At 38.5% G+C, this 17,594-nt stretch overlaps 1 protein-coding gene across 1 annotated transcript in view; it reads left to right on the top strand.

Moving 5' to 3' along the window:
- Positions 1–1,492: 1,492 nt before the first annotated feature.
- The window catches only part of LOC134661214 (lysozyme), a 40,064-nt gene continuing 23,962 nt past the window's right edge, over positions 1,493–17,594 (top strand). The window contains exons 1-2 of the mRNA XM_063517188.1: positions 1,493–1,646; positions 11,392–11,480. Of these exons, the coding sequence (XP_063373258.1) occupies positions 1,508–1,646; positions 11,392–11,480 (228 nt within the window). The 5' untranslated portion in view covers positions 1,493–1,507. The remainder of the gene's footprint in view (positions 1,647–11,391; positions 11,481–17,594) is intronic.

Genomic DNA, 17,594 nt, shown 5'->3' with positions numbered 1-17,594 from the left:
CCATTGGCCTTTGCGTCTACTGCAGACGATTTATGGTGCAAATCGGAGAGACAATGACCTCTCCGGACTTAACACCGCCTGGGACGGAATTAAAGAAACGCAGGGATGCCCAGCACCTGCATTACCCTCTCGGCTTCACTGTCTTAACCCACAGGAAAGGCGAGCCAATACGCGTGGAGGCAGGTCGGCTGCAGGAATCTGCCGCTTATTTCAGGTTGGACCCTACTCGCGCCTTACGGTAACTCCATTCCGGGATTTAATTTTGGAGTATCCTTCTCCTAGATGGATTGCAAGCCAATGCTAAGAGGTCCATCTCCCCTGTGACGAAACAGCTTTTTGCTTCGTTTGTGGACTTAGTCGCCTAGTACGACACCCTTATCCCACATGTGAGGGTTGGCGCTATTCTAAAGCCGGCCACCACACGGCACATATACTAATACATATATATTTATTTATCTTATTTAATTTACGCATTTATTTAGTACTTTGCTATGAAATTATTTTTTTAAACTGGACAATATTTGTAAGTTACAAGCTAGAGGCGGAGAGCATATTAAATGATACTACATATTAAATGGTACACTTTGGGTACTCGTAGATTGCTACGGTTCGTCGTAGACACAAAGTCGTAGCCGTTCCGTCCGATCAGTGGTTCTTCTCTAATATAGAACTACTAAAGTCCTATACGTATTAGAACACTTATAATATAGGACTCGATCTCCACCACGGACCTATTTTGAGCTTATCTCACAGGCCTCGAAAAAATAGCAAGCCAAATAAGCTCTATTAGGACCATAGGCTACGCTGAATACGCCACAGTAAGGTATCATAACAAGACCCGAGTATCTTTGCTTTTCAAATTTTCAATTCAACAGTAAGAAACCAGCCATTGCCAAACAAAGCAGCAAAAACAATAATGTTTGGAGCAACTTATTATGTACGAAACAATCTGGAATAGCGGCAGGCAAAGTTGCATTTCACAGAAGCCAGCTTATTTGAATACTTGATTGCGCATTCACTTCAAGAAAATAAACAAAATATTTTGTCTGCTTTAAAAAGCAATCTAATTTTAAGTTTTTGTTTTTTGCTCGTCATAACTCGGACTGTGAAACTATTTTAAACGAAAAATTACGAACAGAATAGTCGTATAGGTTAGGTTGAGATTTTTTTTCTAAAATCAATATTTATCAATTGTTTGTGAAGTGATAGATCACCGACGTAACTGTAACTTTAACTAATTATGCCACGGGTTACAATCGATCAAAGTCGTCTCACCATCTCCGCCTGGGCCTACCCCGCCCACGCTTCTATACCGGCATCCACTTGGTGGCTACGTTAGCCCACCTACCCAGATGCATTGCGATTGACGTGGCCGGCCCAGTCCCACTTTAGCCAGTGGTTTTTTTGCCAACGTCAGTGATGCGAGTTATAGAGCGCAGCGTAGTGTTCCGGACGCGATCGGTCCTTTTAACACCGTTTTTTTGTAAATAAAAGCCTATTGTTACAGATGCCCCGTCCCTGCCTACTGCTGCTGCTGGCAGCGTGCTTAGTTCACAGCTCCTACGGGCATGCACGTACGTTCACGCGTTGCCAGCTCTCCCGTGAGCTACTCCGGTACAACTTCCCGAGAAGCCTCATAGCGCAGTGTAAGTACTCCTGAAGATTGTTTCATAAAAGCTGAAGCGGATTTTATATGACAATTTTGAAGACGTAAATCGAGTACAAATCTGGCAGCTTGGTACATACTACACAGCTCCTAGGGCCATGCACGTCGCCAGCTCGCGCAATTTACTCCAGTACAACATCGTCAAGAGCTTCGTGGAAACTTAAGTCAACATCTTTTCAGGAACCGCTTTCCGCGACCTATCCGCAATTTTGGTTACTGAGGGAAATCGGAGACCTCTATTAAACGATCAGAAATAACATCAGAACAAACAGGAACTTTGACAAAAATGCGGCAGAATCTAAAAACGATTGAAAATATCAAAACGTGGTTTGAAAAGAAAAAAAGTTCTATATGTTTAGATGATTCTGGCCTCGAATGTACAGTCACCACTAAAAAAGAAAACTTCTTCTCTATCTCTTGTATATTCCTATAACAGACTTGTTACTGGGAACATGCATGTGTTTAATGTGTGCAATGTACATTAAGCCCCGTAATAGAATGATGTTCAGTCACAATACAGTTGACACATATCAAAGTTGCATTAACCGAGATGCAGGCGGTCCCCGAGGCGCGCCCTCAGAAATGCCACGAAGCCGACTTATATGTACCGTTTGCGGCTATTATTATCTTGGTTTCATTATATTAAGCCTGATATAAAACTAAAGGTTTTTAATAAAAGTAAAAAAAACTTAACCCACTACACTACCTCGGCTTCAACGGAGATATAATGATCGTTACCAATTGTTGTAATATATTGCTCTATAGCTCAAAAGGTTTAGTTAATGTTTTATTCGTAACATAAGTTGACGAGTCCAATACTAAAAGCTTAAAGTATTTACAGTCGACAAAAAGTCCATTTTAAAAATTACGTTTTTCGCAAAACTTATAAGTTAGGCGAAAATGAATACTTCTAGATACAAAGGCATATCTCCCACGCTTTCTTAGTAGCCTTGTAAATTAAAAACAATGCCAAATGTAACAAAGCGACTGCTCATAGCCAAAGTAATAAAATAATTATATAACATATCACTGAAAGTGTAAACGAGACATCGTGAGTCGATCGTCGCGAGCTGCATTTCGGCATTAGCTCGCTAATCAGCAGAGTCTCTCGCGAATCTAGCAACTCACTCCCGCTAACAACCTTGATGGACCTAATTCCTTCGCAATAAGGTTTGAAACCAGTCAGCCAAATATGTCAGTGATATATGCGAAAATTATAATCAGCTCGTTTGCCATTGTTATGAAAGTTGACTCGTTAATGAATCGCCGTACGATGAACAATGTTAACTAGGCGGTGAAGCTTCCAACATACTTTCAGCATTGCTCACTGTCGCGTGGTACTTAGAGGTTTGCTATTGTGGGTTCAACATGAGCTTTTGTTGTTATCTTTTTTGTAGTTTCATCTGTGGATTGTGCGGTTCATCTGGTTGTGTGTGGTTCATCTGTCCTGTGGGACAGACATGCTATATGTCGTTATAACGTCTATGTGCGCATAATATGTCTACAAACTCATATAATGTCTAGGGAGCTAGGTAAGTTATTTATGGCATTAAATGGAATATAATATATGTATTTTGATGTTGTCAAAGTTCCGTTTTACATGAAAGAAATGTACCTACAAGGCCGTAACATGGCACAGTTCACCGGCATTTTGTACTTTCTATCATAGTTCCTAATCGAACTGAGATTCCGTCTATCTGATGTCAATCCGCAGCCGCGGGATGGGTGATAACAACTCAATTTTCCTCACTGCATGCATCAAGGATTCTGCAATATTACAGACTTTTTTTTAAGATAGAACGTAAAGTCGAAAACCTCTTGCTAACTCAAAATGTTCTCACATTCCCCTATTCAATTGAGGTGAGATCTCAATTGCATTTAGCTTTCCAAAATTGGAGTTTCCCTAATCAGATCGCCAAAGTTGGTTATTCAGATCTTAGCTAGCCGCTATTGACATAGCGTGTATAACTTCGGTGCGGGCCCATTGTGCAACTTTGGACTGGTACGGTGCTAATTGGTTGATACGTAAAACGGAGCGTCTGCTGACATATACGTGTGTTTTCATTAGCAGACAACTATTTGACTTGTCAAACCACCATTTTCGGCTCCGTTCGGCTCAGCAATTATTAGGGTTGGCACAAGTTGAAGTCCCTTCGCGTGTATGACCACAGATCAAATAATGACTTGAACTTTGACAACTAAATAGCCGAAAGGGATAGTACCGTACATAAGTAAGGGACAGCATGATCCATCCCTGAATCGCTGTCAAAATTTGGTTTTGTACGAAGTTTCTTTTCTGTGCGGTAGTACTAAATATTACTAGTATTACTTATTCTGTGCCGTTGTTATAATACTTATAAAAATTTAGACTATATCCTCTGACGTCCGACTTTCAATCTGGAGGTCGCGGGTTCAAATCCTGGCTCGTACCAATGAGTTTTTCGGAACTTATGTACGAAATATCATTTGATATTTACCACTAGCGTTTCGGTGAAGGAAAACATCGTGAGGAAACCTGCATACATCTGCGAAGAAATTCAAAGGTGTATGTGAAGTCCCCAATCCGCATTGGGCTAGCGTGGGGACTATAGCCCAAGCCCTCTCGCGCATGAGAGGAGGCCTGTGCCCAGCAGTGGCACGCATATAGGCTCACATTATTATTATTATTTATTTATTTATATCCTCTAGCCGCGCATACATAAACACTTGCCAAGGCAAGTGACATTGTTATGTTGATTTGTCAAAATAAAAATTCAAAACGGAATGGATTATGGACTCTTCATATAGGCCTCTGTGCTGCTAGAGAATGATAATTTCTCATGGATTGACTGATGGTGACAGCTGTCATTGTCATTTCGATATATAATTTTGCGCTTTTGAGGTTATACTTAAGAGCCAACAGGAGCTAAGATTTAAATATTTTAGGTAAATATACCCGTCTCGCTAACGGAAGTGGCTCCTAAATCTAGTGCGATAAGGACAAGGCGAAAAACCCTGCGTAAAAATCTCAAAAATCGAGGTTTCGTACTCGACTGTTTCCTCCTCCAAAACTTAACCAATCGTAACCAAATTTGGAAATCTAATTGATTATGACATTATCTGTGTCGGACCGTTTTGCTTTTTTGACTAAATGATATCAGTTTTGAATAGCACGCCTCTCATTGCGGCATAGTCAATTAGGCCATTTTGGCTATTTTTGAAGGGCTCTGGCGCCTTAAAAAACAAAAATATCAAAAAAAGCAAAACGGTCCGACACAGATATTGACAATATTAATCTGTGTTGAAAAAATCATTGCTCTAGCTTCAAAACCCAAGGAGGAAACAGTCGAGTACGTTTGTATGGAGAAATGACCACTCCTGTTGGCTCTTAAATTGTATGGAGATGACAGCTGTCACCGTAACCAAGCTATATGTGTGTCAAATGTCAAAGAAATATATTATAGAAGTTTTGAGTTTGAGCAAGAAAATTTTTTTTACAACTAGATACCCAAATAATAATCACAAAAATAATGGACCTAAATATTCAAATACAGAAAGTCTGACGTGCAGAATATGAAGCCACATAACATAACACTTGTGGAAACCGACTTGCGAGAACAAAAGCCTAACAATGCTCCCACTTGTTTTGCTCGCATGCTCAGTAAAGTACTCGTATGTTGCAATCATGCCTCATTTTGATATCAACAATCAACTTTTCAGTATTTTAAGCGCTTTTCAGTTTTTAAGTACATATCCTACTGTAATATATTATAGATTTTGGAAGTGTAAACTTCTTTAGCGGCGCTGTGCACTTTTTAAGGTGGGGAAAAAATGTTAAACTCGCGACAGATTGAAAATTTGTAAGACGGACACGTGACCTGATCGAAAAACTGTTACAATGTCATTGAGTTTTCACTTCTGCCGGCACTCCCGGAGTGCAACCCGTTGTTTTTTTTAACTACTTACACCGGTGTAACTAACCGATAATATATTATAATTATCATTGTTTTTACTGTAAACCGTATTATTTCTCCCACAGGACAGGCATTGTATAGATGCCAAGGGTCGCGTGGTTATAATTGACGCAGCACCAAGTTAAGTGCATAAAAAGGAATGAACAACCATTTATAACACAACTACTAAAACAAATGATTCCTTTGCAAACGTACACCCTCAATCAACACAACACAATCGATTATGATAATAACCGACTTTTGATTCGCGTCGAGGTCGTATTAATTTGAATAATTCGGGATTAGGACACCGTGGCCTGTACAGTATCAATTATACCGACTCTGTTAACAATTTTAAACTTAAATGAAAGGGATCTCGGAATGTTTTGTCATCTGAATGCCCCCCTTTTTATGCTAATAAGCCCTAAGATCCGAGTTCAGGCTTATTAAGGACGGCAATTCATTCGGTTTGCGGCCGACTTGTTTTAATGTTATTATTTTGAATTAAGAATTCGGAAGTCGAGGAATTTAATTTGGTTAAACAAGTGCTTTGTTTTGTGTCCGTGTTTTGAGTTTTTTGTGGGAAGCGTTTCTGAGATATGCTAGGCTTATGTGGATTCTCTAATCTCTTGTGGATTTGAGTGGGTATAGACCAGCATTTTTTAAATTCATGTTAACAAACAAGTGCGTCTCAGCAGAGATGGGCAAAATTTATTCGAATGACGATTAACGAATAAGAATAACAAAATTTATCGCGAATGACGAATAAAAATGTCGGATGATTATTCTTATTTGAATAAATTATTCGTCGAATAATTTATCCGCGAATAATTTATTCGTCGGATGAATTGCCACGAATAATTTGTTTATTCGAATACCTTATTAACTTTTCACGGTTTAGAAAGATTGGCAACTGTAATGTGCAATGCAACTACCTAAATAGTAACTGTAAATATAAATGCGTTGTGAGATTCGCTCTGAAGCAAACAACTGCTAAGAAAATTTGGTGTTCCCACTCTTTTATTATTATTATATTATTATTATATAGCCCTTTATTCTGAACATATTTGTTGATTTTAGTAGTAATTTTAGTTTTGAATATTTATATGAAGTCTCTTAGTTCAGTGTGCCTGTCGGCAAAGGCCTCCTCCAACTCCTTCCAGTATTTCCTCTCTCTTCCTTGTCCAGAGTGGTCCCACTGTGAGTATAATTTCGTCTTCCCATCGTGTTAATTGAGTGCCTTTCGATCACGACCCATCTGTGGGTCGCCACATGAGAATTCTTTGGCTCCACTTCTCTGTCTTGCATCTTATAGTGTGGCCTGCCCATCTCCATTTTTGCTTGTCTATGTGGGTGAGGATGTCTGCTACTTTTGTTCTGGTTCTTATGTCAGAGTTGCAGTTTCTATCCTGTAATTTTATACCGAGCATGCTCCTCTCCATCGCTCTCTGGCACTTCGCAAGTTTATCTCGATGTTTTTTTAGTAAGAGACCAAGTTTCGCAGCCATAGGTTAGACATGGAAGGACACATGTGTTGAAGGTTTTGCTTTTTATCCGTATACCTAGGTTGCTTTTCATGATTTCTTTGAGTGACCAGTATTTGCTCCAGCCGGACGCTATTCTTTTTTCGATTTCTTTATCCATTTGATCCTTGAAAGATATTATTTGGCCTAGGTATACATACTCTTCTACGTAGTCTAGAATGTATCCATTGACTGCTATTTCTTGTCTCTTAGAATTTGTCATCAATTTAGTCTTGTCTGAGTTAAGCTCCAGTCCCACTATCTTGCTCTGTTTTGCTAGATCTATTAGCATGCGTTCTAGTTCTTTTGGGTTATCCTCAAACAAGACTATGTCGTCGGCAAACCTTAGGTGGCTTAGGCGTGTGCCATTTATGTTGAGGCCAAGGTGTTCCCATTCGAGGTTCCTGAAAATTTGTTCCAAAACAGCGGAGAATAACTTTGGTGATAGTGGGTCACCTTGCCTGACACCTCTTTGTATAGGGAAGTTTTTGCCAGTTGATTCTAATCTAATTTTGCTTTTGCTGATGGTATATGGTATATATGGCTTTTATTAGACAGCTATCTCTTTCTACGTCAGGCCAGAAAGTTACTAACTTTGTGTGTGAGTAATTCATTGTTCACGCTAGTCCTTTTTTTATTATACTACCTGGGCTTAGCTTTTAACCCTTAACAATCTTTAACTTCTGAACAAATATACAGTAAAAGAACAAGTCATATGAAACGTGCTGTTTATTTGAATGGAATAAGCCAAAAAACTTAAATATTCTTCGTGGATTTATTCGAACGAAATAACGAATAAATCATTCGTCATTTGAAAAGTGTTCGAATGATTCATCCGCGGATGAATTATTCGCGAATGAATCATTCGCGAATAAAAAAGTCTTGAATTATTGTTTATTCGAATGATTATTCCGATAAAAGTTTATTCGAATGATGCCCATCTCTGTGCGTCTGTAGGTACATGCTTTAAGCCCAAGCGGCATAATTTATAATATGCTTTGATGGTTGATGGTCTGAAAAGCTAGTTTTTGGACCAGCGGGTTGATTCTACTCAACATTTTTAACCTAAATAAAACAAAATCTCCTTGACTGTGGAATTTGATTTCTGTGTCACTGGTTCTTACTACTTCTTACATTGTCACAGTGACAATCAATATGAAAGCCGCCAGGGATCTCATATTATTGTCACTGTGACAACTGTGCAGTGGCGTAGCTAGGCGTGGGCGAAGTGGGCCGTCGCCCACGGCCTCGCGCGCCATGAGACTCATGAGAGGCCTCGCGCGATGCCCCTTCGGGCACAGTAAAAGAATAGACCTCGCAGATGCGATTTCGCCCACGGCTAGATTAGTTCACGTTACGCCACTGCTGTGACAAGGTACAAAGTGGCACTGAAATCAAATTCCTTGACCGTACACGATATACTTATATTTTTTAACCAAATGGATTTCATATTTTAAGTTTTAGAATACGATATGTCACGATCTTATTCAAACAAGATGAATTAGCCTCTTATCACTACATAAACAAGCGCTTAAATATTCAAATGACATAATAATCATAATATCAAAACGTGTAGTTGTCAAACGCTGTAGTAGAGCCATTTCGTAGCCTTATCATACATTAGCATCATACAAGCCCAGCCAACGCTCTCATACAAAATTCAAATCAAACTCAGCAGAGTCAGCAATCAACGCGCAAAAGGGACGTATAATGCTATCTGAATGCACATACGTCTATCACAGATGTCTATTTAAATAGACGCCGCTTATCCAGTCTCAATATCAATGCTGGTAGACATGTGGCTATAATAATTGGGTGATATTAATTTAATGGTATTGAAGCCTCTGTTTTTATAACTCAGTAAATAACCAGTTACGTGCCCAGATTTCTATGAGTAAAGAAACGAAAATTACCTAATGTACATTAGGTAATTTTCGTATTAGTAATTCATCCTAATGTAAGTACTGGACATAGACAACGTGAGTTCCAGTTTAGATCAGTTTTGTACTACGAGAGTAGGTATCACAGCACCGCAAGCGTATTTGCACCGTGTCATATTGTAACACGTGTTACAATATGACACGGTGCAAATACGCTTAAATTTAATAACAGTGTTTATGAATAGTGTGGATTAACCTTGTAGTTATACAAAATAAATATAGAAATTATGTAATCAGTATTATTTGAGTAGAGTGATTGTACAGTAAAATACGTATAAAGGACGACTCACGCTAGGCCGGCCGGAACTTCCGGCGCTTCGTTTTCTATGGAAAGCACCACGTGATCTTCGATCAGCCGTCATAGAAAATGACATGCTTGACGCCTCGGCCCGGGCACGCCCCGGTCTAGCGTGATTCATCTTTAAAATATAGATACAACTCTTCTTAGACAAACACAAATAATAAATCCAAAACACTGTTTGGTTTTTGTTCAAAAGGACTCTTACCTGAATCATCAAAAATATTAGAATTGTTCCGCCCATGTGGAAATACTTTGAGTGATCTAACTTAGACAAATATCTGTGACATTCTATTTACATAGCAGACACCGGGTAGAGACGCCTAAAACGTGTCTGGCAGACACCTTAGCGCTTCAGACTAAGACTTAGTGCTCCAGCATGCACTAGCTCGGCGGGTGCCACATAAATTGCTGTTTAATTTGAGCTAACACGGCCATTTCGGTGTAACGGGTCGCTTTGTATGCACACACGTTGGCTCACGGTTAAACGAGGTTATTTTCACTTCCTAACATGTATCAGGTCTACGGCGAATAACATCCTTTAAGGATGACTCACGTTAGACCGGGCCGTGTCCGGGCCGGAGCTTTCGGAGCTTCGTTTTCTATGGAAACAAGTATATGTCGTGGCCAGATCTTAGATTTTGATCACTTCATGATATGCCATCTTAGAATTGATGACTTCATGATATTGTTATGTTAGGTTATCTCAGTTATTTGTTTATTTGTTTATTTATTAGGATCACCAACAGAAGATACAATTTACATACGAGTGAGTATACGTTACAAACTAAGAGGGCACATTTATTATTGATCCCCCACTTAAAGGCAATCACAGCATGCATTAAGTATTTTAATGTTTAATTTAAACTGTAAGTTAACTCTCAGAAAAAGACTAACTAAGCATAAATTACAATAATTTAGAAAAAGTACCTATAAAATACTAATTAACAACTTAACATTAACAATAAATTTTATGTTATGTGGCCATTCAATCATTTTACGAAATGATTGCCACGTCATGAAATGATTGCCACGTCATAAAATGATTGCCACGCCATGAAATGATTAGTTCTAAGATCCACATATCGCGTTCGATCGGTTCAGTTCACGCCACCACGCACGCACGCCAGCTCCAGTTCGTGTTATCTAGTCGAATATCCACAAAAACGGATGGAGACATGTCGAGCGTTTATTCTAATTAATTAATACGTGAGTTGAGTAACCCGTTTCAAATAATGTTCAAAAATTATGGTGGGTAGTTCCATTCTGTGTCTATTCCCTTTAATATATTTTCGACTGGTAGTACGAGTATGTGACAAAATTTACCATTAGCTGACACTATTTTTTGACATTAGCTGACACTATTCTATGGTTGTGATACCAGTGTGGAAACGTTGGAATTTAAGGTAGCATTCAGGTTACGACTGCAGCACCATTACTATTGCAACTTAAAAGGATGACTCACGCTAGACCGGACCGGGGACGGACCGGAGCTTCCGGCGCTTCGTTTTCTATGGAAAGCACCACGTGATCACCGATCAGCCGTCATTACATTAGAAAACGTTGTGTCGGGCGCATCGGCCCGGGCCCGGCCCGGTCTAGCGTGAGTCATCCTTTATGGTGCGGTGTTAACCCGTCTCACTTTTTCTTCCTCGCGTTGTCCCGGCATTTTGCCACGGCTCATGGGAGCCTGGGGTCCGCTTGGCAACTAATCCCAGTAATTGGCGTGGGCACTAGTTTTTACGCAAGCGACTGCCATCTGACCTTCCAACCCAGAGGGTAAACTAGGCCCGTATTAGGATTAGTCCGGTTTCCTCACGATGTTTTCCTTCCCCGAAAAGCAACTGGTAAATATCAAATGATATTCCGAAAAACTCATTGGTACGAGCCGGGGTTCGAACCCGCGACCTACGGATTGCAAGTCGCACGCTCTTACCGCTAGGCTACCAGCGCTCTCAATTAACCCGTCTCACTGAATTTCCATAAAAGATTTTATTCTGCAAGTATTTTATTTGTAATATTTTTTCCGTAGGGGTGTGCGTGATCGAGCATGCTAGCGGACGCACGACTGAAAAAGTGACCAATCACAACAACGCCTACATTAGCTATGGACTGTTTCAAGTAAGTCTCTTAATAAATGTATATAGGTAATGTAAAACATTTATGACGATAATCGTTTGTCCTTATCCGCCATTTTGTCATTTGTGTTTGTTAGAAAGGGACAAAAACAAACAGCGATTTGCTTAGTTTTATTTAAAAAAAATTAAAAGGGTTAGCAAGTATAATAGCAGAAGATAAACAAATGAACATGGCGAAACTAACTGCCACCGCGTGCTTTACTGCAGAAAACGTCTAATATAAAAAGCCTTGATAATATTACGATAGCTCTTACACGGATATACCGATTAGAAGATGTTTTTTTATATTTGAAAGCAGGTTTTCTAGCGGTGATTTAAAGTCATGTTTTATCAAAATCGGTTCATCAGTTTCATTGCGTTGGAGGTTTTTTTTTTTAATTTTTAATTTTCAATAATTAGTTTAGCTTTTTCATTACCTATACAACTTAGCCAACATCACACTATTCATTACCGCTTGGGCGTTCTAAATGCACAATATGCACACATTGCATATGCATATGCATCGCATAGCCATTGCCTAAATTAAGAACACTCATTACGCGAATGAGTAATACGAGTTTGAATGAGTAGGCATGTTATTGTGGAAAATGAAGCCAAGTAGATATGACTGCATGATTTCTATAAGGTGGGTTCGCTGCTAAATATAGCAGATTGTTAATAAAATAACCAAGGGATGAAATGATGCCTTTCACTCGAGTTAAACACTCTACTTTTCATTTCGAATACGAGGAAAGTATAATACATGTGTTTTAAAAAAATAAATGAATAAGTAAGTACGAGTACCTATACATTTTTATTATATTTCTTGAGGGTACTTTCAATTAACAATAAAAAATAAATTAAAAAAGTAAAAAGTAAAAGTAGGGGAAACTTGCCTAATTCGTACCCCTTAAGAGAAAATGCAAATTTCTTGGAAATACAATTAATAAAAAAAATACAAATTGTGTGTAAAGAATCTTTATTTAATAACGAATCAACAAAAGTAACAAGTTAAACCTCAACAACTTCTGAGAAAAAAAAGTTTGAAAAAAAAAGTGTAATAGGTACGATTTAGGCCTAATTGTCCCTAAAACGTACCCGTATATTCCTATATCGTACCCGTATATATTGTCCACCTATGTATATGACCATGACCATGTCAAACTATGAGATCTTATAATTTGTATCAGTCTCATAATCACCGCAATTCACATACATAAGTAATATTAATTATCAATCAATCAATCAATCAAATCTATTATTTCAGGCAATGATACCCATACATAAAAACATAAAAAAAAAAAAAATACGAAAGTCACATTAACATTAAAATAATACATATCAACAAATTAATTATAATATTATTATATTATAATTGAGTCACTAATCTAAATAATTTGTCCACTTCTGTCGTCCAATCATCTCAAATAATAGAACGAACATTTTAATTATCTATAGCAGATCTAGCTGTATTTTCTAACTCTTTGCAGTCATCACAAATAAAATTATGAGTATTTTTATCAACTCCAGCACATAGTTCGTAAATCCAGGTTTTACGATATGTGCATTGTATATGTCTTCTAAAGTACGAATTAAAACAAAGTGTTCAGTACGAATAAGGCATATGATAACTAACGATTTTAAATTTGCCGCGTAAAAAAATGGTTGCCGGGCTGACGTCTGTCGTCCATTATTTCAAACCGTTAAAGAATATATAATTAAGCATAAAATTTCTAATTTACATATCTCGACATGTACGGAATTAAAAATCTTACGTATCAACCAAAAAAAATACTCGAAAACAGCAAAATTACTTATTTTCTGAATATTTTCATACGGAGGGGCAGCGTGGAATTGTTATACGGGTGATGAGAGATGGCGAACTAGTAGTTTCATTTTATAGCACAGGCGTCGCCACTGCAGTTTCACAGCTCGAAATCTTGATAGGGTACGTTTTAGGCGCAGGTACGATTAAGGAAAGTTTCCCCTGTCGTTATTTATGGAACGGGGAATTAAAATCAGAATGGAAATTGTATACCAAAACCATTTAAAACCAGATTTCAACTGTTTATCTTAAAAAAATGACTGTACTTGGAAAGTCAAATGCTCTAGTGCAGAAACGTATCACTTTCTGGACACTCTTTAGAACAACAATTAATGACTCTCTTTCAGAGAATAAGAAATGAAAAACATTTTCCTTAAATAGATCAAAGAGCTGCTCGTTGTACTTGCAATGAGAAAATAACATCAACAAAAATAGGTACAGCCCTTGCTACACGGTCGCCGACAAGCCCCTCAGACCGCGTGGCCTTGGTCTGGACGGACCGTGTAGACAGTTGTTACCAACAAAATTTGACCAAAACTGACCAAGGACAGACCAAGGTCAGACGGTTAGAAGGCTTGTCGGCGACCGTGTAGCAAGGGCTTAAGGTTAGACGGGTAAGAAAACACTTTTAAGAAATCCTCATATTGTTTCTCGTGTCCCGAGCTAAATAAACTATGTTTCTTTCACCCCACATAAGCTTACTAAAAATATCCATAAAACCACACAAAAATAAATTCAAAAGTTGTCTGTCGTAGTTGAAACGTTGGCTCAGTGAGCTAGACTCCCCGTGCGACTTCCAGTTTCTTCAACCTGCTAACGCATTACAGTTTTATTTTATACTATAGATCAATAGGAAACTTGAATTGAAATTCAAACTTCCTTACCAGCGCTTGGTGGTTTCACAAAGTTTTGTAAGGAACTTGGCCGTGGCACTTCCGTGTACGTCGATGAGATATTGGGTCACGTGCCGCGTTGGACGCGACATCGTGATTAGGACGCTAAATCACGCTAATGTATGGGACAATATAGTTGATGGTTGTGTGCTTTAAATCCTGGGACTCCTAAATCATGTGATTGTCAATGATAAGCTTAACGATACTTGCATAAACCTTTTAGACCCGTCCAATGCAATTGTGTGATATTTCTTTATAAAAACTATTTTATCCCTATCCGACTGGATAAGTCTTACTTACTTACTTGGCTGGCGCGATGACCCAAAATGAGTCTTGGCCTCCAACACAAGAGCACGCCACTTTGCTCGGTCCAGAGCGGTATCACGCCAGCTTTCTAACTCTAACTATAAGCCTTGCTAACTATAAAGGGGTCAGTTGTTTGTGGAACTGTCAAATTTTTGTTCTAACTCACAGGCCGATACCGTCCGGCGGATTGTTAATCAGTGGGCCCCTTTAGTCTTAGAAGTTTTAGCTTTCTATAAGTCTTGCTAACTTAAAATGAAGTCCAGCGACTGCAAGTAGGTCAAAGGCGCCTTTCAAACATTGCATACACTCGAGCAATTGGGACGGGAACCGGAAGCGTTAGCCGCAAAGCTAAGGACGCCGTTACGAATCCTGACTCGGGCACTGCTTGATATTTAACTTCTTTAGTATTAAGTATTTTACATTTATTACATGAATTATACCACGTGTCCCAAAATTCAACGATAAGCTGGCACTAGAAGATGGAGCTGCTCATGACTACTCGAGGAAAAAAAGAAAAAAATATATATCTCAATTTATTATTATATTATTTATGGAATTACAAAAAAAAATGAAAATCGACACCCCTAGTGGTATTTTTAACGATCATGTCTACAATTTTTCAATTTTTGTATCAATTTTTTTTTTTCCGCGAGTATAGTCATGAGCAGATCCATCTTCTGGTGCCAGCTTATGGTTGAATTTTGGGACACGTTGTATAATTATATTCCGTCGCTGCTTTATACGCACTGAATGAGTTAACAAATTAGTGAGTGTGTTTCACATGCTGTAACTTTCATTAGCCTAAATAATGTACACGTCTATTTGCGATGCCGATTGGACCAGACCGCTAACCGGTTTAGATTTGCGACAACGATACACCAATTAGCATGCTAACGAACGATGCGATCGATCACGATTGCCCCGAACAAAAAGGTTGGAAAGTTCACGGTGCCATTATACAGGTATATCATCATAAATAGGTACTTAATATCTGGGAGACCGAGCAAAGCTCGGAAAACCTATAAAAACTCGAAAGTGTGCGTTTTCCTCGAGATAAGACCAAGCTAGATCGATTTTTCGCCCCCGAAAACCCCCATATATATAGCAAATTTTATCAAAAACCTTAGAGCCGTTTCCGAGATCCTTGAAATATATAAATACATATAAATAAATAAATATACAAGAATTGCTCGTTTAAAGGTATAAGATAAAAGGTGTTACACCTACTAAAGTGGAATAGGTACACGTTGTATAGGTCATATTGACTCTCCCATACATTTTGACTGGCTGATGTTGATATCTTGTATGATATCAATTCTCTTATTGCAATTTCGGGGTTGGTCCCATCGTAAAAGTTGCTCAGTATGACCTATACAATGAGTACCCATCCCACTTTCAGTGGCTGAGGTAACACGTTGTATATGTCTGTTAAAATTGGTATAGAAGGAAAATAGAGCAAGTAGAAGTTTTGTAAAACTTCGGCAGTAATGTCGAGATGCAATACTACTACAGTACAAACTGCACTGCATACAAACTTCTATGCAGGGGTACCTTTTTTCTGCAGCTGACTGTACTTAATGCTTTTGTATTTTGAATCCGAACGGTATCTTTAACGTGCAAATGCCGCTCCTTGTTAAGCGAATGAATGTCCCTAGCACAAACGTCACAAATTCACAATCAGCCATTTTGTCCCGGGTTTGATTAGGAGCCGCACGCGGGCGGTGATTGGTGCGTGCAAGTCTTAATGAGTATCGGTCTAATCTCTCACTGTGTGTCTTTCTTATTAGTGTGCTGCTGGGAAGAGACGAAGCGAAAGTTTAAGAGGTGGAATAAACCAGGAAAAAGGAAACAATTTATATATAGGTATTTATATATATATATATTAATTTAACCGTCGTCGCGCAGGTTTTTACCTTTTACCAGTGGGGAGACACTTCTGCCTTCAGACATTCTCGGCTCCGTTCGGCTCAGCATTGCTCCCAGCAATTATTAGGGTTGACACAACTTGAAGTCCCTTTTCGTGCACGACCACAGGTTAGAAAATGACTTGAATTTTATAACCCTCAATGACAGGGAATAATGCCATACTTTAGAAAGGGACAGCATGATTCGTCTCTGAATCGCTGTCAAACTTCGGTTTTGTAAGAAGTATCCTTTCTGTACGGTAGTACCTACTTACAGATGTGCAAGTTGCGGAAAGTTTCCATAAAATTCTATAAATTCTCGGAAATTTCATGAAACTTTCACTAGGAAATATGGTAAATTTAAATTTAAAATTGGAAAGTTTCAATTCTCATACAAAAATGTAAGAAATTTTTCGAATTTTTCCTACGTTAAATTTCCGAAACATTTCGCAATTTTGGAAAGTTTCCTTAGGCACAACTTAACCTACTATAATTTTTCTGTGCTTTAAACCTCAATTAGGTGATATGAAAATAATATAGATTGTGTTTAAAATAATTAAAATTAATAATAATTATTAAATGTATTAATAATAAGCCTGACATTGTGATAATAGATCGATCGCAACGCCGGGCCGTGCTCGTTGACATCACCATCCCCCATGATGAGAATCTCGTGAAAGCCGAGAAGGACAAGTCCAGCAAGTACCTAGACTTGGCTCACGAGATAACCGCCATGTGGGATGTTGATTCGACGATCATTGTCCCGATAGTCGTTTCAGTGAACGGTCTAATAGCGAAGAGTCTCGACCAACATCTTGAGAGACTCTCGCTAGGTGGTTGGATCAAGGGTCAGATGCAGAAGGCGGTGATCTTGGACACGGCGCGGATAGTCCGCCGGTTCCTCTCTCTGCAGCCCTGACCACCGGCAGCTTGGGCCTTGCCCCGCTGCTGGCGGCACCCTAGGTTAGGTTTTTTATAATATGTTTATAAGTATTTTGTATTGTTTTTGTAAGTGTTTTTGTATTTTATTTTTATATCCATATTATAAAATAACCTAACTTAAGACCAAAAATAAATAAAGAGAATTATTAATAATAATTAATTGTGTTTGATTGTGATTATAATTAAAATTTAAAAAAATGAAATCTGAATGTTTTCTGATTTTTTTTCTATGAAGCTAACTTTGACCT

The sequence above is a fragment of the Cydia amplana genome, chromosome 2 (genome assembly GCF_948474715.1).
Source record: "Cydia amplana chromosome 2, ilCydAmpl1.1, whole genome shotgun sequence".
NCBI classification, from domain to species: Eukaryota; Metazoa; Arthropoda; class Insecta; order Lepidoptera; family Tortricidae; genus Cydia; species Cydia amplana.
Note: the sequence above shows the minus strand (reverse complement) of the source record. Positions and strands in the feature narration are given on the sequence as shown.